At 41.4% G+C, this 23,024-nt stretch overlaps 1 protein-coding gene across 16 annotated transcripts in view; it reads right to left on the reverse strand.

The window, feature by feature from the left end:
* OBSCN (obscurin, cytoskeletal calmodulin and titin-interacting RhoGEF) overlaps positions 1–23,024 on the reverse strand; it is a 178,449-nt gene that overhangs the window by 33,533 nt on the left and 121,892 nt on the right. For 15 of the 16 annotated variants that reach the window (XM_021537977.2, XM_031503758.2, XM_021537979.2 and 12 more), the window contains 12 exons: positions 22,686–22,768; positions 21,770–21,943; positions 19,889–20,048; positions 18,677–18,793; positions 17,339–17,503; positions 16,107–16,265; positions 14,890–15,067; positions 13,452–13,565; positions 12,461–12,628; positions 11,404–11,506; positions 10,708–10,837; positions 9,544–9,649 (listed from right to left, as the gene is read on the reverse strand). In XM_021537977.2, the coding sequence (XP_021393652.2) occupies positions 9,544–9,649; positions 10,708–10,837; positions 11,404–11,506; positions 12,461–12,628; positions 13,452–13,565; positions 14,890–15,067; positions 16,107–16,265; positions 17,339–17,503; positions 18,677–18,793; positions 19,889–20,048; positions 21,770–21,943; positions 22,686–22,768 (1,657 nt within the window). Of the gene's footprint in view, positions 1–3,186; positions 3,230–9,543; positions 9,650–10,707; positions 10,838–11,403; positions 11,507–12,460; positions 12,629–13,451; positions 13,566–14,889; positions 15,068–16,106; positions 16,266–17,338; positions 17,504–18,676; positions 18,794–19,888; positions 20,049–21,769; positions 21,944–22,685; positions 22,769–23,024 lie in introns of all 16 variants that reach the window. The other variant, XM_021537991.3, reaches the window with a different exon arrangement.

Here is a 23,024-nt window from a genome sequence, read left to right on the forward strand (position 1 = left end):
GTATTTCATGTGCTCGTGTTGATCACCCACTCTGCTGCTTTGGACCCACCCACAATTTTATACACTCAAAAACTTTACCTTTTCCTGAGTATTCTTGGCTAAAATCCTAATTCCATCCACCTCTCAATGGCTAAATGCCCTTCATTGCCGTAGGGTCAGTGTCTTCTTAATAATATTTAATAACTGCAACATATCTCTCTTTTAAATTACAGCCTCTTTGGAGACCAGAGATCTGTATTTCCACATGCAGAACAGTTACATTGAAAGTGATTAACCCTTAAAATGTGGAGATGACCAGGAAAAGAAAGTTAGAACATGTCCTGCACAAATCATCTATGCCAAAATTAATTTGTTTTTACTCTTCTTAATATCATTAGTGCAGACACAGCCTGATCCTACTGCCTCCAATAGAAACAGGTATAGCAAGCCAATTTGGGATGCATAATTATAATTTTTCAGCATATTTCTGCTGGCTTTACTTTAGATTTTTTGACTGCAGTTGGGCTCGTGGTAGATGCCTCATCTCTGGAAACATTCAAGGTCAGGCTGGATGGAGCTCTGAGTAGCCTGATCAAGGTGGAATTGTCCCTGCTCAGAGCAAGGGGTTGGGCTAGATTATCTTTAAAAGTCCCTTCTAACCCAAGGTCTAAAGCCAGGCTCCAGTGCACCTAATTTATATACTTAGCATGCAGTTTTTCCTGCAGGTTTTTCCTGTTTCTTGCCTTTATTTTAGGTAAATACATTTCTGCCAGTGTTTTCCTGGCAAGCACAAGGAAGCCAGTGCTCCACATCTGCTCCAGTGGAAATCACAGGAAAACTCATTTTGTTTCTGTCTTGAGACTCTGTCCCTACCTACAAGGAATGGGGTTAAAAACAAAGAATTAACTAAAGGGTCAAACAGTGGCCTGAACTGAAATTAAGAATAGAGACAGCAGCTTTTTAATTCCTCTCCTCCTCGTCACCATTCTCCAGGCACAACCACGTGGAGCTGGAGGTCACCCCCTCTGCTCCTCAGACATCTCTGCTCTGACTTTTGCCCTTGAGAGTGGAGAACCTGTTTACAGCCATCATGGAAGACAAATCCTCTTGTGTTCATTGCAGCCTTTCTCATCTTCTGGTCTTATTTTTGAAAGCTTGTACTTCCTTCTCCTCTGTTGATCAGGTTTGTTTCCACCATCAGTCTCTCCCTTTGAGGACATGGTGGAGTCCAGGACTGGGTCAGCTACAGAGAGATTTATTTCCTTGCAGAGCACCTCTCTTCTACTGCTCATTTCCACTGCTTTACTCTTTTCTCTAAGTTTTCTCCAGTTTTCCTAGAGACCTTTAAGGTCTGTGCAGAGCCTTCCTGCTGGCCATGGTGCCTTTCTGAATTACACAGAATAAAATCATTTTAGGTGAAAATGAATGCTTGGGGGCTTGCAGCAGATCATGATCTACGTTGCAACGTTAAAATGGGTTTTGTGGGGCCTGGGATTTGCATATATGGACATGGTTCAATCCCATCTCTCAATTATCTATTATTTTCTGCCAATAGTTTTAAAGCTGCTTCAGTTCATCAACTTGCTACAGATTAAAAGCTGGAATTTGCCCTTACAGAATTATTCCCAACCTTTCCCCCACCACTATCCCAATTTCAGTTGAGGTCCACTCTTATTTAAAGTTCATGACCACAAAAGGAGGGGAATTTCTCCTTGAGATCGCACTCCTCAAATTACCAAACTCCTTTGAGGCTGCAGCCCTTGATTTAGGAATCCCTTCTGGAGCTGTCCTGAACAACAGCCAATGGAATTGAGATCCCATAAATTTAGAAATCAGCTTAACTGATGGTATTTTGTATTAATTAATATTATTTAATCCACCAGTATTAATGCTGCTGCTCCAGATACAGGCACAGAGATGTAGTTAAATGAGATTTACCAAGTTTTAGATGTAGACTGGCTCTGAGATTCCCTCCTGCTCATGACCTTCTTGGGATATTTCTGGCTGTGATATAAAAAAATAACTCTCTCTTTAGTTGCCCCTGTTCAGTCTGAATCCTGGTCCTTGAGGCAGTACAGGTAAAACCACTTTATTTTCTGGTTTTTGCAGGGTGAAATGGAAAATGGCTGGAAATTTAACTGAGCTTATCTGCAACTTCTGGGAGGGGAGACAACTTATAAACCACTGCCTCCAAAAGGGAGGAATAATCTTCACAGGAAAAATAATAATAATAATAATAAAGGATAAAAGGTAAGTAACTCTTAACCATCCTTCAGTTGCAATTTTATGTCTAATAAAAATAAAATACATCCACTTAAGCCTCATGTCCAAGTCAAGGGCTGATTTTAGCAATAGTGCAGCCATTGAAGGAAGGCATTTCCCCAAAATATCCATTGCACAACTCCTTCCTGCCCTGAGGACATGGCTGGAGTGGCTTGGAGCTGCTCTGAAATCCTCAGATCAGTGTCCCCCTTCCAGCACATGAAACAATTTTATTATGTATTTCTATATGGTACTTGAGAAGATAAATAAAGATTTTATTGGCTACTTGCCTTCTAGGCTGTGTATGATTGAGAAAATATTGCTTTTTGCAGTAATTAATCCTCTATTTTATAGGCATTCAGTATAAACCAGGCTCAAAGTATCTAAAAAGACCAAGTCATCAGGACAATTATTTATATTAGAAATATAGAGCTAGAAGGGGATAAAAATATTCATTTTCCTTCTGCTTCATCATACAAGGATTTCCTTGTATGATGTAAAAGTTTTAAAATTGTAAAAGTTTAAAATAAAGCCAGAAGAGATCACGCTAAGCTCTGAGATATTTGATAAATTGGTAGATATTTTCAGGCAGACAGTTTTCAGTTTGGTTTTCCTTTGTTCATTCAGTACTGAGAGTAACACTTGACCTTCCCAAGCTCTTGTGAAATTCTACCAGCATTTGGGGGAATATTTTTCCTGTGTAATATCATAAAACAACTGCCCCAGGCTGTGTCTAACACCAGTGCTGCTACTTTTGGAAAAGAACAAAAGGATTTTTTTGAGGTGATCACTTCACATGGCACAGAATTCCGTGGGATCTGGTGGGCTGGGAATGAACACACTTGCATGGCCAACGAACACAAGCTTGTTATTGGATCATGCAGAAGCAGCAAGGCAAAAAAACCACAAATGTTACCCAAAAAAAAAAAAAAAATCAGCACTTACATGATGATGGTTTTCTTGGGCACTTTAGTCTCTTGTTCAGTGACTACAAAGAGAACAGTATGAACAGCATGGGGTTAAAGAAAGGCAAAAGCTGAAATGATTAAATTATCTTTGCTCAGTTCATCAACATAAACTGGAGTGAAAAATAACCAACTGTACCATCCCATCCATGCTTTCTGTGGTTATTTCCAGCATCATTTTGTGTTTCTGACCAGGAATGAGAATCCAGAATGTTCTCTGAACATTTAACTTTGAAATTAAATATTTTGTGGAGAACAATTTGGCAAAAACTTGTTTGGCATTTTTGTTTGGTAGGGCAAAGCTAGAAAACAAGATCCTTATTTAATTTTTCTTTATCCTATAATAAGGTAGTGATGGTGTCAGGAACCTGAAAATCCCTCAATCTGGTAAATCCTGGAGAGCTGAAATTCCTTAAACTGTGATTGCACTTCCTAGAAAAAAGAACTCCCCCAAACACTGAATTGTGGCCAGACTTTTGTGGACTGGATGCAAAATCTAAGCTAATAAATATGAAAACTAATATCATTATCACCAGTAGAGTAAATCAGCATCAAAAAAACCCAAACCCAAATCCTAGGAAATTCAGGAGAGCCCTGTGTCTGCTCCATCTCTTTTTTTCTGCTCTAATTTGCAATTTTTCCTGACCCTTCTCCCATAACAAACTGGAAGCTGTTGATGCATATCGAGATCAAAAGTTATGATTTCATGGTGTTGCGAATATTCCTTAAAACGGACATCTCTAAAAGGTAGAAAGATATTGTTTGAAGAACTAACTGAGATTTTCAGCAGGTTTCCCATCCTTTCCACTGGAATAAAATTAAGACACTCTTTGAACAACACTGCTTTGAACACACTGAACTGCTGAACCTATTTGAGATCTAGGAAAAAAAAAAATACCATCAGCAAGCCCATCAGTTTATTTATTAAACTAGGAAAATATCTAAAAAAACCCCAAAATTTAATCTCCAGCAGTTGGTTTTCAATTTTCCAGCCAGCCTATAATAAATAAGGTCTGGTAATTTTCAGTCAGTGCAATTTAAGTGAACTGTTTCTTAAAAATATCTACAAAATCACAAACAGTTCTTGCCCAGAGAACTTGGAGTGTCTGTATTATTTGTTTAATAACTGGTGATTCAATGTTGCCCCCAAACGTGCATTGACTGAAAATTAAAAATACATTTACAATATTAAATGGAATACTTTAACCTAATTTTCCTTCCACTTCACTTCCAAGGGCTCTTCCCTGCCTCGGGTAAAAAACACAAATTTGACCATAATGAAAAAGAATTTTGTGTAAATATTGATGTTAATTTCTGACCTAGAGCTCATGTTTCTTTTGCAGAGCTTTGTCTTATTTATGCCTGTAAAAATCTGGAATAATTTCCCAGAGATTCAAAGGAGTTACTGCAGAACTGGGTGAGTAGAAACAAAATCTGTTTGGAGATTTGAGTTTACACTAACTGGGTAAGTAAACAGCAAAATTATTTTCAAATATTTATCCCTGGACACAATTACAATAAACCCATTTACCTATCCTTAATTAATATTTTTTTAATAACTCAGATTTTGTTTTAAATTATAAATTATAATAATACAGTGATGGCAGATGAACTGAGTGCTCAAAAAATTTACCACACTCAGAGATTTTCACTGAATTTTTAAATCACTATTCTGCAATTTTCAAATAACTTTTAGAAATCTCATTAAATAATACTATGAGATTAATCCATATGCAGCAAGTATATGAGTAAAAATACTGAAGTTCTGATGGAACTGTTTTAATTAATTGGATTAGACACCTGGTAATAGGTGTTTTCTACAATTATTTCAGCAACAAGTGTATTTGGATGAGAATTAAGTAATATAAACTAAATAGTTGAATAAATTTAATTAAATCTCACAATGTCTGTAAGAAAAAGTCTCTTTATTTGGATGAGAATTAAGTAATATAAACTAAATAGTTGAATAAATTTAATAAAATCTCACAATGTCTGTAAGAAAAAGTCTCTTTAATGGTTGCTCTGTTCATGTCTGTTCTTGGAGTCCTCCCAAATGACACCAACTGTGATAGTTCTATTTGTAGTGGATGTCAAAGAGATTCAATATTCAAAAGTTCAGCAGACTTGGGATGAGAAAGCTGAAAATGGCATTTAATAAAATGTTTATGTGCTGTCCGAGGTGTGAGGGAGGATTTGAGCAATCCTGTATTGAAGGATAGAACCACATGAAAGTAGGATGAGAGAATTTGGGTTTATTTTCTTTCTTTTTGGTTTTCTTTTCTTTTTTTTTTTTTTTTTTGGTATTTGGTTTTGGTTTTTATTGTTGTTTGTTTTTTTTTTTTTTTTCTCTGTAGTTTTTCCCCGAGAGGAAAATATCCTGCATCCATTTTTAGCACCGGATTTATCATTTCAACTTTTCAAGAGCATTTTAGGCAAACAGCTTTGCAAAGCAGGAGCCCCTGATAAGCAGGTTAAAAGCTGTAAGCATTAGGGACAGCCCGTGCTTTTATAGGACCAGACATCTCTTTGGTTAATAGATTAAAACATTGGCTTACAAGTGATGGAACACTGAGGATAAGTGAGTTCTCCTTGCTCTGGATGGATGGAAGGTTATTTCTGGCCTTTATTGCATTTTTTTAGGTCTCTTTTCTCCACTCACAGAAGATTAAACCTATTTTTGCTGCTCAGTTCACGCTGCTGACGTGAACCAGAGGGGCACTGCTCTGTTTTCACCTCCTTCTGCTACACTTTGGAGACCAATCTGCAAAAACCTGGCAAGAACTGCTAAAACTAATCCTAAAATGAGCAATTCATGCAGCAATTCCTTGAGGTTGGAAAAGACCCTTAAGATTGTTGAATCCAACTGCTCAGCGAGCACTGCCACCTTAAACCCTGTCCCCAAGTGCCACATCCACAGGTATCTGAAACCCCTACAGGGCTGGTGGCTCAACTCATGAATATAAAATTTTTAAAATTATATAAATGGGATCTCTGTCAAAAATACCCCACCAAAACCTGAACAAACAAACAAAAACCCCCAAGCCCAAACAACCAAAAGGCTCCACGCCTGCAGTGACTGACATGGCTGCAAAGGCAGATGGGGCTCTCCTGAATTTTTACTGGAAACCCTGTGGCCTGGCCAAAAATGAGACTAAAACATGGTGATAAGAGAATAAAAATAACGAAGTAAATACCCTAATCATCACCCTAATCAGGGAACATCCCACAGGGGGCAAACTCCTGTGCCCTATTTCTTCAGTAGCACTAAGAGACCAGATGCTCATCTGTGTTTTAAATCCTACTGGAAGAACCTTGTTTTTTGCTGATTTTTAACAATGTGGATGCCACAAACCAACTGAAGAACCTGCCCAAGGCTCTGCATGAAATCTAAGGCAAAGCTGTGAAGGAATTATTGTTCCCTGGCTGTAGCTGCTTTGGGAATTTTTATTTATGGTTTTGTCTCCACTGCTGTACCTGACTCCTCCCCTTGTATTCCCTGTCTTGTTCTAAGTCCTGACCTGCCCACCCATATGGAAATGCAACACCTCTCCAAGGCACTGGGCTTTGCTTTTCTTGACAAATAATCAAGTTAGTGAGCCTGGATGGATAAATCACACCAGAACATGCCAGAGCACATCAGCCCAGGTGTGCCGTGTGCAGGTTAAGCAGCAAAGTACAAAGCAGACACAGTCAACTGAAAGTCAAAGAGAAGGATCGTCTTTCAGCTACACTTTTTTTTAAGTGTCCCAAATTCTTCCAATATCCACAGAAAGAGGATTTTTTTTAACCAGCCCTTCATTGACTTCAGTGCAGCGACCAGGTGTGGCTGAAGGCAGATCTCAGCTCACAAGGGATCCCTTAGTCCAGTGGTTTCCATCCTTTTTGGATTTGGTCCACCCAAGGGACCTGCAAACTCCCATAATGTGAATTTAAACCAAAGAATTTTGGTTTTGGTACCCAGGGTCCTGTTACTGGATCATGCAGAGGCAGTGGAGTGTGGACCATCAGCAGCTGCAGGTCAGGGGTTCATGAACCACTGGACTAATGGTATCCCAAACCATGGGTTTGGTTCAGCAGAATAAACAGTACAGAAAGGCAGGAGGATAAAAACTAAAAGAGTTGCCCCTTGGGTGCCTCGTGAGACCCAGACAACGGTCATTTCACAGGAACAGAGATAAATCAGGTAAAACTCAGACCCAGGGTGCAGGTGAGCCAGGAAGCAGACACGGTATCTATTTCCTGTTGTGAGAGCAGTAATGTTGTCCTCTTGGTGAAGTTACAAGTAATCCCATTTTCACAAATAGGAAGGGTTGTGAGGATGGAAAGAGCCTTCATGAGATCCACCTGTCCTCCAGTTCTTTGCCAGATGAACCTGATTTTTCCCCAGGCAGATCAAGGCTGGTTATTGATTCTCAAGAAAACGAGTTCCCTCCTCAGTCAAGTGCATTATGTCAAATTCATCCCTGGTGCCATTCTGCTCACAACAATCCTCTTGCTCCATGGATGAGCCTATTTTCTCCACTGGCCTCAAGCAGATCTCCCTCTGTTTCTCCCTGGAGGTGACTCAGGGATCTATTTTCTTCCCTATTACCGAGTTCAAGCAGTTGCACATCACAGAACAAACTTATTTCATGACATTTCTGAAGCTTCCAGGCAAACTCCAGTTATATTTCTGTAACCAAGCTCACATTTTTTTTTGTTTGTTTATGATTACAGGAATAACAGCAGATGAGAAATTTGGGGCTGAACATACACACTTGCAACCCCCAGAGCTGAAAAAGCTCCTAACATTGTATACAACTCTTGTTTGCTTTTATAACATCTGCCTGAAAGGAACTTCATCAAAATACACAACCCTGACAGAGATTTATTTGTGTTCATCTACATCCTGCACATAACTTATTTTTCTCTCTTTGGGGCATAGAAAAGACAAAGAATTCAAGTACTTGAAGGTTTATATAGCTGAAAAAATTCTAGTGTTTCTACACTTACACCATCCTCCCTGTAATGCTTTTTGATAGGACTCTGGGAAAGAACTAAAAGGAAAACATGTTTAAAATGAAGTCAAGAAAGCTCAATGATCAGGATGCTAATCTTAATAATTTATTTTGGATGAATCCTCTTAATGTAATAATACAACAGTTGTGTCTACAGAGGGCTGGCCCAAAGGTCCAGCCTGACCAGAGTCCTGTCTCAAACAGGGCCAACAGCAGAGGATTGTAGAAAATGATGAAAAAATATGAGTAGAAGATCATTTATCCCTGAATACTTTTCCAGACTCCAGCAGCTTCACAAGTCAGAACATTGCCTCTTAGTGGATGTTGATAATGTCAATTATGCCCTTTCAAACACGCACTTGAACTCCTGTTATTATCACAAGACGGTGTGGAAACACCAAGTTAAAGAAGAGAGAGGCCTTTGAAACCAAGATTTGCTGGCATGGAAAGGCCTGTGCCTATCCCAGTCCCTCCAAATCTGTCCCTTTCCTGTTCAAGGTGGTCCCTTGGCTGTGTCACCTCCTGAGCTGCCATTGGGAGCTGCTCAGGAGAGACAGGACAAGTCCACACTCAGCCACATTAGGACATTTCAAGGTGTGCAAAGAACCAATTCCCTTTCCAGGAAATGCTCCCAAGGGAGATGTAGCTATGGATTTATAAACTGGGCTGTGATGGGTTTACAGCAAGCAGTAACACACTCTGTGTGGAATCCCTGGAATAGGCAGTAATCCCTGGAACTTTAGGCAGTAATGACTAAAAGTTGTGCAGAAAGATATGTTTTTGGATGGGTATAAAATCAATTCTTATTGCCCTAGAAATCCAGGTGAAAATGGCAGGAAAAAAAAGGAGCTAGGACTATCCCTGGACAGTCCTAAATAATGGATGAACTAATCATTGCTGAGGACACAGCGCTGTCAGTTCTGCTTTCCCAGTCATTCCCCATGTCCTTCAGTGGTATTTCAGGAACAATCCCAACACGCCTCCACCTTTACTCAGTGGCCCTGTAACATTTCTGCCAGGCTGACACATTTCCGAGTATTCCAACAATATACAACATTTCTTTTTTCCACTATTGGTGACGTGACAAACCCTTCATTTGCTCCTCCTTTTTCATATAATGCATTCACGAGCATTATATGAAGTTGATTTGCCAAGCTTGGAAATCAACAGATGGTGATGGGCACAGAGCCAAGCTGCTCTCTGCCCATGCACATCTCCAGAAGACGTACAGATACATGGACACCAACAACCAACATGGATAAGGTGGCAAAAAATACCAGAATCTTGTTGTTTTTAGGGCAACTGGCTGGCGCACGCACGGAGCTGGGCAAGGGTCGTACCTTCAATGGTGATGGCTTGGTCTCCTCTCCTCTCCTGGGTCAGGGCTGCAGCGCTGTGGTGGTAAAGCTCTGCTCCACTTTTGGCAGACCCTAATCTGTTCATCAGCTGGAGAGAACGGTGCAGTGCCAAGTGAAACACAGGATGGGTTTATTTTGGCATGATAAAACCCTGCCTGTGCTAGCCTGGAAAATTCAGTGGGTGAAGGTGTGAGCCCAGTGCCAAGCTGGAGTTTGAAGGGACACTCTGCTGCTCGATGGAGTTCGTGGTCTTTTACCAAAAATTATTCACACAGACAAGTTACAGCACATCTGAAAACTTAATTATTGGGTGTTTGCTCTGCAGCCTGGGACTTGCTCCTGAGGTAACTCTGTCTCTACCAACAGGCCCAGATTCCTCCTGTACACACACTTAGGTGGCCCTTAAATAGGATTTTTTTTTTTTTTTTTTTTTTTGTTTATCATCCAATAATTACTGAGTTTTACTCAACAAAGGGAATACTGGACCTTAGGATCTTGGTCAAATGCAAGGTAGGTCGATTTTGCTAAAATTCCAGTAAAATTCTTTAAAGTATATCAAACTTCCTAAATATTTCTGTGAACTAAACCATTTATCATGGAGCAGCTGACCCATGCTAACTTCCTAAACCAAGACTAATTTCTTTTATTGCCAAGCCCTCAAAACTTATTACTGTTTTATTACAATGAATGCATAGACTATGATTAATTTTCATAAAATTTCTTAACTTTTTAAAAAGTTATCAGATACTTTCATGCTTGGTAAAAAAATCAGGAATTTTATTCCTTTATCCTTCTATTTAAACCTAATTTCTTTATTTTGGATCTGGAGGGTCTCTTAGGCATAATTTAAAGACAGTCCAGAAACAAAATATCACATCAGAATGGTCACAAATTTTGTAAGAGTTTCCTCTAGAGATCTGGATCTGATTTTAGGCTCCAGAACAAGCTCCATCAATTCCTACCTGTACCAACAACCTGTCAGATGAGAATATTCTGAAGCTTTTGGACATTCACAATCCAGATCTAGCTCAGCCTTTCTATAAAATTCTTACGAGCAATTACTCAGCCACTGGTCTCTCATAGTAAAATGAATTCTCCTGCCTGTATCATTTCAGATGGCAGATATTTAAATCTCTCTGAACTTACCTCACATTCATAGTGCCCCATATCTTCGTTGGAAGGGTTCTTGACCACCAGGACTGAGATGCCACTCCGTGGTTCACTGAAAGTCTGGTATTTACTGGTGTCCTTCAGCAGCACCCCATCCTTGTACCATCTGAATGGGAAAACATGGAGTATAAGCCAGGAAAAATAATGCAGTATCAAGAGGTCCCCAAGATCACTGATCCATCCATAAAACAGCTATGGAGTTGATCCTTGGACAGACATTTGGATCCTGGAAGGGAGAGCTGCAGGTGGGTAGATCACACCTGGGTATGGAACTGCACACGTTTATGAGATTCTTCCCAAGAGACCTCCTCAGTCAGAGATAGAAAAGGGTTTTAAATTATGACAAGACAAGATTTGCCGAGCTTTTTGTCTGAATACCTGATAAAATCAAGTCAGGTGTAAGGCAGGGAGGATAAACAACAATAAAATGTTTTCTAGGGCTTTATATTGGACTGAGTCCTCCTCAGGGTCTATCTGTAGATATTTCTTTTCAAGTTCTAGCTATAATTAATTGCTGAGAACCTCAGGAATGTCTGGACCATGAAGAGCCAACATTGGGATGGGGTTAAGATGGAAGACACAGTAAAGAAAGGGTCATAAACTCAAAATTACTTTTCTGACTATGCAAAAGGGGAAAGCAGGATTTGCTCCCATGTGAGCTGCAGGACTGACCTGATCTGAGGCCGGGGTGCTCCTTCCACAGTGCAGGTGAACTGGACATCTTCACCCTCGACAAGATAAGCATTTCTGACCTTGTTCACAAACCGTGGCGGCACTGCAAAAAGCAAAGGTAAACGTGACTGGTAGCTGGAAATATGAACAGATAGGAAGGGCATGTCACTGACCAGGTAATTCTCACTGGGTATAAAGGATACTAAAGACCAAATTTTTCGAGCTAAAAAAAGTTGCCTGCACCCGTATGTATTTGTTTTTTTTTTAATATATTATCCAGTCTATGTTGTATAGAAATTAAATTAACAGGTCCAGGGAGGAGATTCTGCCCCTCTGCTCTGCTCCTGTGGGATCCCACCTGCAGTGCTCTGTCCAGCTGTGAGGTCTCCAAAATAAAATGGACATGTAGCGGCTGCAGTGAGTTCCAGTCCTCTGGAATGCATTAATATTTGTAACATCATAGAATCATAGAATCATTTAGGTTGAAAAAGACCTCTGGGGTCATGGAGTCCAACCATTAACACTGCTAAGGCCAACAGTAAACCATGTCCCCAGATGCCACATCTAAATGTTTTCCGAGCTCTTCCGGGGATGATGACTCCACCAGTTCCTTGAGAAGTTTGTTCTGGTGGTTGACAATGCTTTTGGTGAGGAAATTTTCCCTAATCTCCAATCTAAACCTCCCATGAGGCCGTTCCCTCTCCTCCTGTCCCTGTTCCCTGGAGCAGAGCCCGACCCCCCGGCTGTCCCCTCCTGTCAGGAGCTGTGTAGAGCCACAAAGTCCCTCCTGAGCCTCCTTTGCTCCAGGCTGAGCTCCCACAGCTCCCTTCTTGTCCTCCAGCCCCTTCCCCAGCTCCATTCCTTTCCCTGGCCATGCTCCAGCCCCTCAGTGTCCTTCTGCTCATGGTGATCTCAAACCTGACCCCAAGCCTGGAGGTGCCTCAGCAGTGCCAGCACAGGGGACAGTCACTGCCCTGGACCTGCTGGTCACACCATGGCTGGTACAAGTTTAAAATACTTAAAATACTTAAAATACTGCATCTGTGCAGGGCTTTACCTTGAACAAGGATCTTTCCCAAGGTACTGGCATTCCCAGCAGGACTGGAAGCAAAGCACATGTACTGCCCTGTGTCAGCCCCTGTCAGGTTGTCCAAGATCAGTGTGCAGGAACCATCAGGATCTTCTATTATAATGTGGTGGGGATCCACCTCCACGGGCTTTCCATCTGAAAGAGAAATTATTTCTTTTAAATTAGCTTACTAAGAGTTTTCTCCTTAGGAATTTCACCCAGGGCTGAGAGCTGTATTATTGCAGCTGGTGTTGGTAGTTGAGAAATCAGCTCTTCATCCAGCTTTCCATAAAACATCATCCAGGGCAAAGTACTGTTAAAGGACCTCACACATCACCACTCCTCATTAAAAAGTGAAATTATCCCAGAATACATTCTGTACAGTCGTAATTCTGCTTTTCCAGTCAAAGGAGCACACCCAAAATGCCCAAAAACTCTAGACTCAAGTATCTTTAGGGGATCAGCTCTTTGGTTACCTGATACCTTAGGTTTTAAGTTTTTCTGTTCTGATTTGGTGTGAAGCTTTTAGCTTTATATTAAGTGTTATTGGTATCTTCTCACAGGGTTGTGAAGACAAACCAATCCTGTTCTAGCTGGAGACTCAAGGACAATCTCTTCAAACTTCAGGCCCAAATCATAAACAACGTGAAAAGAGGAGGGTGGGCAAGTGAGCAAGGAGAATGAAACTTCATAATTTGAAGTTATTAATTGGACAGTTAACTCCTATATGCAAATGGACTAAAATTTAAAAAATGTGAGATCTCATGGCCAAGCCCTCTTTTGCTTCCATCTTGGAGCCATCCGGGCACTGACAGGGTGCGGCCTTTGAAGGCACCTCAATAAATTTCCACTTTATTCCCCTTAAGTCTGTCTAGCCTCCATCCCAGCTCCTTAAGGCATCAACCCACTGTCCAATTATCACAGCAATATGGACAGGGAGCACATTTGGAGGGTGCACTTCATGCCCTGCTGCTCGTACCTTTGTACCAGCTGATGGATGGCTTGGGAGCTCCTGTCACCTTGCAGGCCAGCTTGACTGTCTCTCCCAGCTCAGCTGTGCAGTCTGCCAGTTCTTCCTCAAAGTCTGGAGGGACTGAAATAGCAGAGGAAGCATATTAGTCTGGAGGAAGGGGCTCTGTCCATGGCATGGCTCCTGCTAAGTGAGATAAGAATAATTTTTGCACATCTGTGAGGTTCAGAATGGAAAAACTGTACAGGAAATTTTAGCAGCTCAAGACTTAATAGGTGACATGCTCTCCTTTCTTGTCTGAGACTAAATTCAGTCTGTAACAAGCTTGTTGTTGGCTATAAAGTTAGACCATATGGAAAAAAGGGGATTTGTTGCTGATCTGGAATTGTTTTAGACCAAGACTTTAATAAGCGCATCCATGTTTCTGACACCACACAGCTGTCACCGTTAAGGCAATTCCTCAAATAAAATAAAAATATAATATCCCTCCTGATAGATTTTGTGGATCAAAAATTGGTGGAATTTCAAATGACACTGAGAATAATGAAGCCTTAATGACCAGACAAAATTCCAAAGCAAACCCAGGTGCAAAGATAGAGCAATGCAAGCCAGGAGTCGAGTAAAGGGTCTGGAACCCAGTGAAGTCACAGGGTCTTTCTTACTGGGGTGTGTGGGACTCCGGATCAGGCTACAACCCCAGCTCTCCCTGCCTTTCCTCCAGGAGAGGAGTTTCAGCCCTCAGGTTATCGTCTAGGCCTCTTCTGGACTCACTGCAGCAGCTCCATGTCCATTTTATTTTGGAGACCCCACAACTGGACAGAACACTGCAGGTGGGATCCCACAAGAGCAGAGCAGAGGGGCAGAATCCCCTCCCTGGACCTGCTCATTTAATGACTATTAAAAGCTTCTCTCCCTCTTTTATAATTTCCTGAATCTGATGCCTCAGGTTTAGATTTTATATTTTCAGATTCTGTGCTGCTTTAGTGTTTGGGTCTGAGCTTCATACCAGGGGATGCTGAGCTCTGTGCACAGAGCAGGGAGACAAAACAATTCCTGCTCCAGCTGGGCACCAAGGACAAATGATCCAAACCTCAGCCCAGGAGCACAAACAGCGTGGGCTGCAGAGAGAAAAACAAGCAGGATGGGACTGCCTGGGCTGGAGCTGGAATGGGACAATGAACTCCAAGGTGCCAATGGAGCAGAACTGATCCCAGGGAGAGCCCCGGGAGCGCTCGTGCATTTTGGGACCATTTTGGGTCATTTTGGGTGCAGCCCTGGCTGGGCTCTGGTGCTGCCCAAGGTGGATCCATGGGGGAGATCCTTTGAATGAATCCCTGCTTTATTCTTTAGCTCTGTCTGGTCTCTGTTCTAGGTCAGCCTGCACAAGGCATCAAACCAAAGAGACCATCTAAGAGAAAATCAGAGGGTTGTCTTCTGCCACACTTACTCCAGATGGGCTCGCTGATCCTCTGCTGGATGCCCAAGATCTCCTTCACCCAGGAGTTCTTGATGTTCACGGTTCGTGCCTGCAGCAGGTACTTGCGCACCAAGTCCTCCCGCTCGTGCCAGATCTCGAAGGCCCGGTCATCCCCTTCCACCAGGTCGTTCACGTCTATGTTGTTCAGCTGAGTGACAGAAGAGGCAAGAAAGTCACCACAAATCCTCTGCTTTTTAGGAATTCCCAACAGCAAAAAGGGGTAATTTGCACCTTCTTCAAAGATTTTTCAGATCGCGTGACCAATGCAAGCTGGCTTTGGTTGAAGAGCAATCAGTGCTACTGTGAGAGTTATTTTCCCTGCTATATTTGACTTTCTGGTTACCAAACCAACATTTTCCTGGGATTAGATTTCCAAGAAAACTATGTCCAGCATTAAAAGTTGTCCCAAGGGTGGAACACACTGTCCCTGAAGGGTTGGACCCAGGCAACATGGAAAAAAAGAGAGCAGGCAGTCTCTGGACAAAGCATGGAAATGTTTCCATTTTATTTTTTTTTGGAAAATAAAATCTGACTATGAATATTGATGAGGACAGAGATAAGGACTTTCAGAAAGTCCTGGCTGGGCTTGGTCAAGAACTCAATGGGTTTTTTGGTTGGTTGGCTGGTTTTTATTGGAGTTGAGCATCTCCTGCCTTGTGAAAACTCTTTCCTCAATTTCTGGCAGTTTTAACCCTGAATGTCTGAATATGAGTGGGTCAAATCCTCTGAATTTTTCCATTTCTGAACAGGAATTGGTGTCAGGAAAGGACATAACCAGCAGAGAGAACCTGATGGAATTCAGCAAATAAGATTCCATCTAATTTATTCCCAATATTACAGACTGCCAGAACCAGAGATTTACAAATGCAAGAAAATATTGTAGGCAGCAAAATCCACATAAATATAATATATTTATGCTGTTAATTAAATGAGGGAACAGAAATAAAGAAATGCTTTTACTTGTAACTTCCTTCCTGCATGGTAAAACTCCACCCTGATGGTTTCTGACATGTTCCTGAGAGGTTTAAAATAGATATTTTGGGATAAATGTAGATTCTACTTATGCTTCAAAGACTTTTTGAGGCAAAGAAATAGCTCAGAAGGATGAGAAGAATATTCAAGCTGGATATAAAAGCAAAGCTCTAATTGACAGAGAAATGCTTTATGTGAGGATAAACTGATCAGACCTTCATGATGTTCTTGAAGATGTAGCTGTAGGTGTCGGTCTTTGTGTCTCGCTTTGGTTTGCAGATCACAATATAATTTTTGAAGAGGAAAACATGTCTTTTGTGTCCTTTCCATGCCATTCGAGCTCCTGGAGCTCCTTCCCACACAATGAAGTGGCCCTGATAGGAAAAAGAAAGAAGAGCACATAGTGACACATCTGGAATAATTACCGCAGTTATGTCTCACCATCATTTTTCAGTGCCCAGATAACAAATGTCTCCTGTTGCATCATCCCGTGATGTATCTCTGGTTTATTAAAGCACAGCAGATTGTTTCTGGTGCTAAAGGTGACTCATCAGACACAGGCACAGCCAGTGGTTGTCATTACATTGACATTTAAATGGAATTATTTGGTGCCAGATAAATAGACAGCCCTTGTTAGGTAGAAACAGTCTTGAAAATATTAAAGAAAAATTGTATTTTGTGTGTTATACAGACACTTTATATGATGATTCAGTCACCTTCACCAGAGCAGGACATTCATTTCACATAGCTTCAGACACAGACAGCTCAATTAGTGACATGGCTTTCCCCTGGCATTTCTAGGGAGAAGTAAACACTCGAGGGATGTGACTGGACACTTTTTGGATGCCTAAATGTGGAGAGGTGAATGCCCACCACAGTATCACTGTAATTTAGCCCTGCAACCCCACTCAGAAATACACCATGATTCCCATGGAAAACACTGGGTACAGACAGAATAAATTACTTGCCTGGTAGAACAGAGTAAATCTATACAGAAACAAGAATTTGACTGAGGTGTTGGAATTCCTAAAGTGTCCTAACAGCTGGATCACCTAAAAAGCCACACACCTGGTTCATGGGATAAACCTGGGGGAGCACATGGGTCTGTTGATGCCAGTAACTCCAGGAGCTGCCCTGTGCTGCTTCCCAATAATGAGTTATAACCCTTTTAGATCATGTAGGGGCCCAGAACAATTTTATTCCTGTTTGATGAGCAGGTCACAAAGGCAAATAACTGCATTATGTGTGAATTATTCCATAAGCATCCATGCTCTGATGTTTCAAACCTTAGTGAAGCCAGAACACCCATTTCTGGACAGCAGTAAGTGAAATAAGCAAATTATCTCTTTCAGATATAATTTCTAAAGGATTTTCTTCTAAGAATTAGGGCTCCTTAGGAGCTGGTGAAGGCACACATGGAACCAGCAACCAGGGAAATTCCAGTTACCTGGCGGATGGGCTCTCCAAGGCTTTCCAAGGTCCCTGGATAATTCTCAATGAGTGAGACGTGGAGGTTGTTCTCTGCTCTTCGGGTGAGGGCAGACACAATGGCATAGGCCTGCTCCAGCAAAGTGCAGTTCTGGCTGTTTCTGGCTTTGTTTCGGATTAATTCCTGTAGGTGAGTGAAGAAAATATTAGTGGACAATCAGACAGAAAATAAGCAGTTCCTTCAGAGCCAAAGATTTTCTCAATACCTGCTCTGTCTCTTTCATCTCAGCAACTTTTATTCAAATTATTCACCACAAACAGCTCAGATAACAAAGTCTTTCTTTCCTACCTATTCTGCAATATTAAAGACTAACCAGTCTGGCTTTTCCTTATATCAGCTGATATCAAGCAAAGATAAAGTTGAAACAAACACCAGATGTGCTTTGGTGGCTGAAACCCAAAAATTCCAAAGTGATCCTAAATGTACCCATTGTATTTCTCCTTACCCTCACAAAGGCAGAGAAAAAGGAATTCATGTGGCTATGCTGAGTCAACATTAGCTCAATAAAAAGAGGGGTTGGAAAAAATGTGAAATGACATTTTCCCTGTTCTTCCCACATTTGGTCCTGTTCCTCTCTTTCAGCAATGAAAGCATGGAAAATGCCTTTTCTCCTCCAAGAGACCTTTAAAAATGTTGGTGTTTCTGTGCAAGATTGTGTTCAAAAGTAGAACTTTCTTCAAAATCTTCAAGCTGCTCATTTATACAATAATACATAAATATTTTGCTACGATTATTTTCTTCCTCAGTATCCCAGTGCTATTTCCCATTAAAACATTGTTTAAAATGCTGCTCTGAAATGTTTGCTTATGGTCCAAGACAGATGCAAGCCTAAAAGGCAAAATATTTCAAGGTGGCAGAATGGAGCAAAGCTTTTCTGAAAACAAGAATTTCATCTTACTATAATATCAGGATAAAACATAAGGAAAAGAAGTGGTAAGTCATTATCATAGACAAAGAAACTACTTATTTTTATAACATAAATGTTGCTGAGTTTGAAGCAAATTCATACCTGTCATCCATGCAGTCATACATTATATTATACATATATTTTTACATATGTTTAAAGATAGAGTTTACTGAACTTTATGGGGTTGGATTCTGTGAATCTCCACCTGGATTTACATTTACAAAACTATTTAGAGAACACCACCACTGGTGATATTAATATCTTGTTTACTCAAGCAGTTTTCAATTGTAGTTTTATCAGTAGGAAACTAAGAAATAGGAAATAAAAATAAAATCTTTTTTCTGCACAAGCTGCACAGAGCAGAATGTAAACCTGTAACAACTCTTTACCTTAATTATTGTCTGGTACTGCTGGATCCTGTTTATGGGTTTTTCCAGGTAGTGCTGCAGTGGTGGAATAAGTGGCTGTGAAGGATCCTCATTAGTTAAAAATTCATCTGTGTATCTCTGAAAAAAATACATGGAATAACAAGGAAATGTTGTTATAAAGAGCAGTAGAAAAAATCCTGAGTAGCTGGAGCAAAGAAACAAGATTTGCTTATCTATATTTATGATTTATGTGGTTCTCTTGGTCTTATAATGTGGTGACCTCTAAACAGTCCCTTAATTACAAGTACATAAACACAGTCAAATTAATGTCTGTAAAATCTCTATATAATATTAATAAATGTATAATAATATGTAAATATGTCCCAACATTGGCCATACGTAACAGAAAAAGCTAGAAAGTGAACTAAAAATTATTAGTTTCAATAATTTTTAAAGTTTAATTAATTTTAAGTTAATAAGGCTTTGCTATTATATTTAGCAAAAGATACTACAAATACTTTTGAGGTTCACACTTATGATTAATAACAACATTTCTTGATGCAGTGAGTTACAAGATGAATTTCCCACATGTGCTTTGGCTCCTGCCTTGTGAGAGTCCAGCACATCCCTCTGGCTGCCCTGGCTGTCTCCAGACCCTGGCAGGGGTCTCAGAGACCCTGGCAAGAAGTCAAAAACACCTGTGGCTTTGATTTTAGCCCATGGAAAAAATTTCCAGCTCTGTATGAAGAATTACAAGCCACAAGGGTTTGTGTAGTGTGGTAGTTGAACTAACACAGGGTGGAAAAATAGAAATTTTGAGTTTTTAGAATATAATTCAGGGGGTCAAGATGGAGGAATTTGGACGTGTCATAGCCTTCTTTTCCTTCTTCTTGTCCTCCATGTCTTGGTGTGATGGTGACACTTTTCTATTGGTTTAAGGCAGAGACACACTGTCCAACATAGATGATAGATATTGGCACATTATTGTAAACAGACTATACATAACTTTTGATATAAAATGTAAACACCGCCCAACACGGCAGAGCAGATTGCCATGGCTTCCTTTCTAGATGGACCTCAGTAGGTCAGAGAAAGAATGTTCTAATAAGGAAAAATAAACAACCCTGAAAACGCAATCAGATGCATTTCAGACTCCTCCTTTGGCTGCACGGGCTAGGAAACAGACTCTTACACTGTTGGGGTCCTGACAAGCTGACACTGACACTGCCTTACCTTGTAGAAATCCTGGACAGCTTTGCTGACAACAATTGATTCTGCCTGGATCCTTCCCACCAGGTACTGGATGTACTTGTTAAACTCTGCTTCGTGCTTGATGAAGCACATGGCCACGTCATCATCAGTGTCACAGCCCTGCAGGCTCCGCAGGAACACACTGTGGGGGCAGGAGCACAGGACAGCTGAGGAGAAGGTGCTGGAATGAGGCTAAAAACACAGCCCCAGTAGCCAGACTGTGAATCAGGAGATGTCAGGTGAACACAGGTTAAGGGAAATTGTCCTGGGGTGTAAGATATGGTTTGGCGATATTCCATTTCCCATCTGTCAGAGCTGGGGCAATTCTCTGCTGCCCATGGGGCAGTTTCCTTATCTCCCCTACAGCCAATCCTCCCTCCAGGAGATCTCTGCTGTCCATGGCCACTGAGCGTCCCTGCATGGCTGAGAAAATTCCATCATCCCATGGGGAGATGCTGCGCCCAGGGGAGGAGCCAAGCATTCCTACCTGGATCCAATCTGACCTGGGAACAGCACAGCAGCCTTTGCCCCCTGCATTCCCAGAGGAGCAGCTTTCTTCCCCCTGCATTCCCAGAGGAGCAGCTTCCTTCCCCCTGCATTCCCAGAGGAGCAGCTTCCTTCCCCACTGCATTCCCAGAGGAGCAGCTTTCTTCCCCACTGCATTCCCAGAGGAGCAGCTTTCTTCCCCACTGCATTCCCAGAGGAGCAGCTTTCTTCCCACTGCATTCCCAGAGGAGCCCAGGCCCATCTCCCCCAGCCCTGGAGCTCCAAGGAAAACTCCCCCCTTGTGCAGGATCCTGCTCCAGCAGAAGCACAGCTGGAACTGCAGGAGGGCTGAGCCACCCTGGGATGGGACTGCTGCCACCCCCCTGACCTGCAGGGGATCAGTTCCTATTCTAATAGTCAATGGTTTTTTTTTTTTGTTTGTTTGGTTTTTGTTGTTGTTGTTGTTGTTGTTGTTGTTTGTACTACTGCATTTGTATTTTTAATTTTCCTAATAAAAAAACTGGTTCGTATTCCCATATATTTGCCTGAGAGCCCCTTAATTTCAAAAAGCATAATAATTCAGAGGGGGGATTTTGCATTTTCCATTTCAAGGAAGGCTCCTGCTTTCCTTAGCAGACACCTGTCTTTTCAAACCGAAACAGAAATGATGGGGGGGAAATAAGGGATGTTGCCACATTTGGGTTAAACTGCTCAGTGCCTCTTCACCCAGCACAATGTCATTCCTCTTAGCTGGCATGGCTGTGCAGGGACTTTGGACAAGGGCCTGGAGGACAGGACAAGGAGGATTGGCTTTAAACGGACAGAGGGCTGGGTTAGATGGGATATTAGGAAGGAATTCTTCCTTGTGGCAGTGGTGAGACCCTGGCACAGACTTCCCAGAGAAGCTGTGACTGGAAGTGGCCTGGAATTGTCGAAGGCCAGGTTGGATGGGGCTTGGAGCAACCTGGGATAGTGGAAAATGTCCTGAAATTCATGGATGCTGACATCAGTTTTACATGGATTAATATGTCTATGAAGACACCACTGAAGTGCCTCAAAAATCTTGCTGCTTTTTAAACATAATTCACTGTTTCTCAGTTAAATCCACTTAAAAGAGTAAGAAATGAGCTGAACACAGGAAGCCTTGAAGCTCTGAAGGGGGTTATGGAAGTCCTAACCCTGTGCTATGATTCAAGCCATGCCATCATTTACCCTCCTTAAAAGGAGCATCAATTCCCTTTCACCTCAGCACTGCCAGTGCTCCACATCAGGAACAGTAGTAAGAATAGTAGTGATAATAATAGTAGTAGTAATAATAATTATAATAATGATAATGCTACTCTTTGGTCTCCAAAGAAGGCACTTGGGAATGCCCACCTGGAATGGAAGCGACCAATGTCATCAATATTCCTGAAGATGGTGGATTTCTGACTGGCAACAGCTCCTGGCACACTGGGACAGGTCTCAGTGTACCTAAGGTGATGAGTCTGGAGGAACTGTAAATCTTGAATGTAATCTTCCTCTGAGATCAACAGCTCCTGAATGAGAACACTGAAGTGGAGACAGAGAGGCAGAAAGAAATCACAGAAAAATCATCACAACTGTTCTTGAGAGGCTTTTAGGCTGTAAAGTAGGGATTTATGATCAGAGGAAGCAACTCCTGGGGTGTGTTGAAAGATCCTCTGTGGGGATGGATAGATGCATGTGATGCCTTAAGTTTTAGCTGTCATATTTTTCAGATTCTATACCAATGTACTGCATTGGTATAGATCTCTGGACTTCATATAAAGTGTTAGCAAGTTCTCCTCACAGCTCAGTCACACAAAACAATCCTTTTCCAGCCTGAGAACAAAGGACACTGCTGCAGCTTCAGCCCAAAAAGTACAAACACCAGGGAATGGAGGAGAGCAAACTGGGAGGATGGGACTGCATCACCTGAAGCTGTAATTGGACAATTAACCCCAATATGGAAATGGATCAAAACTTATAAAAGTGTGAAAACTTGTGACCCGGCATCCATCTTGGGTGGAGCTACAGCTGAGGTCTTGCACTGCCCAAGGTGTATCCTTTGAATGCCTTTTCAATAATTATCTACTTTATTCCTTTAACACTGTCTAGCCTCTCTTCTAGGTAAGACTCTTAAGGCATCACATGGATGGAGGATGGATGGATGGATGGATAGAGGAGTGGAGGGATGCCTGGAATTTTCCTAAGCTGAAATCAATCATAAAATACAAGTGGTTCAAAAGGCAGGAAAATTCAAAGGTGCAAATACCAAATGACATGAGCTTACCTTAGCTTCCTTTTGTATTCATCTTCGGAAACAAACTCTCCAGGAAACTCTGGAATTTCTGTTGTTCCCCACTCTGGTGACAACTACAATATTAGGAAAAAAAATTAAAATAGTTCTTGGGAGTGGACTGTGCTTTTCTATATACATACTGAGGAATGTCTCTCAGATGTTCACAGTCTTGTTTAGTCCAACAATTCTAAACCATTGTGACCTTTCTTCTGTATTGGAGAGGTTTTAGGTCTTTTCAACCCAGAAACCCCTGTACAGACCAGAAATATTGTCTAATAAAAACATTTAAAAATATAACCTTGTTCCAGACTCCTTCAACCTTCTCCACCA

The sequence above is a fragment of the Lonchura striata genome, chromosome 1, assembly GCF_046129695.1.
Source record: "Lonchura striata isolate bLonStr1 chromosome 1, bLonStr1.mat, whole genome shotgun sequence".
In the NCBI taxonomy this organism is placed as follows: Eukaryota; Metazoa; Chordata; class Aves; order Passeriformes; family Estrildidae; genus Lonchura; species Lonchura striata.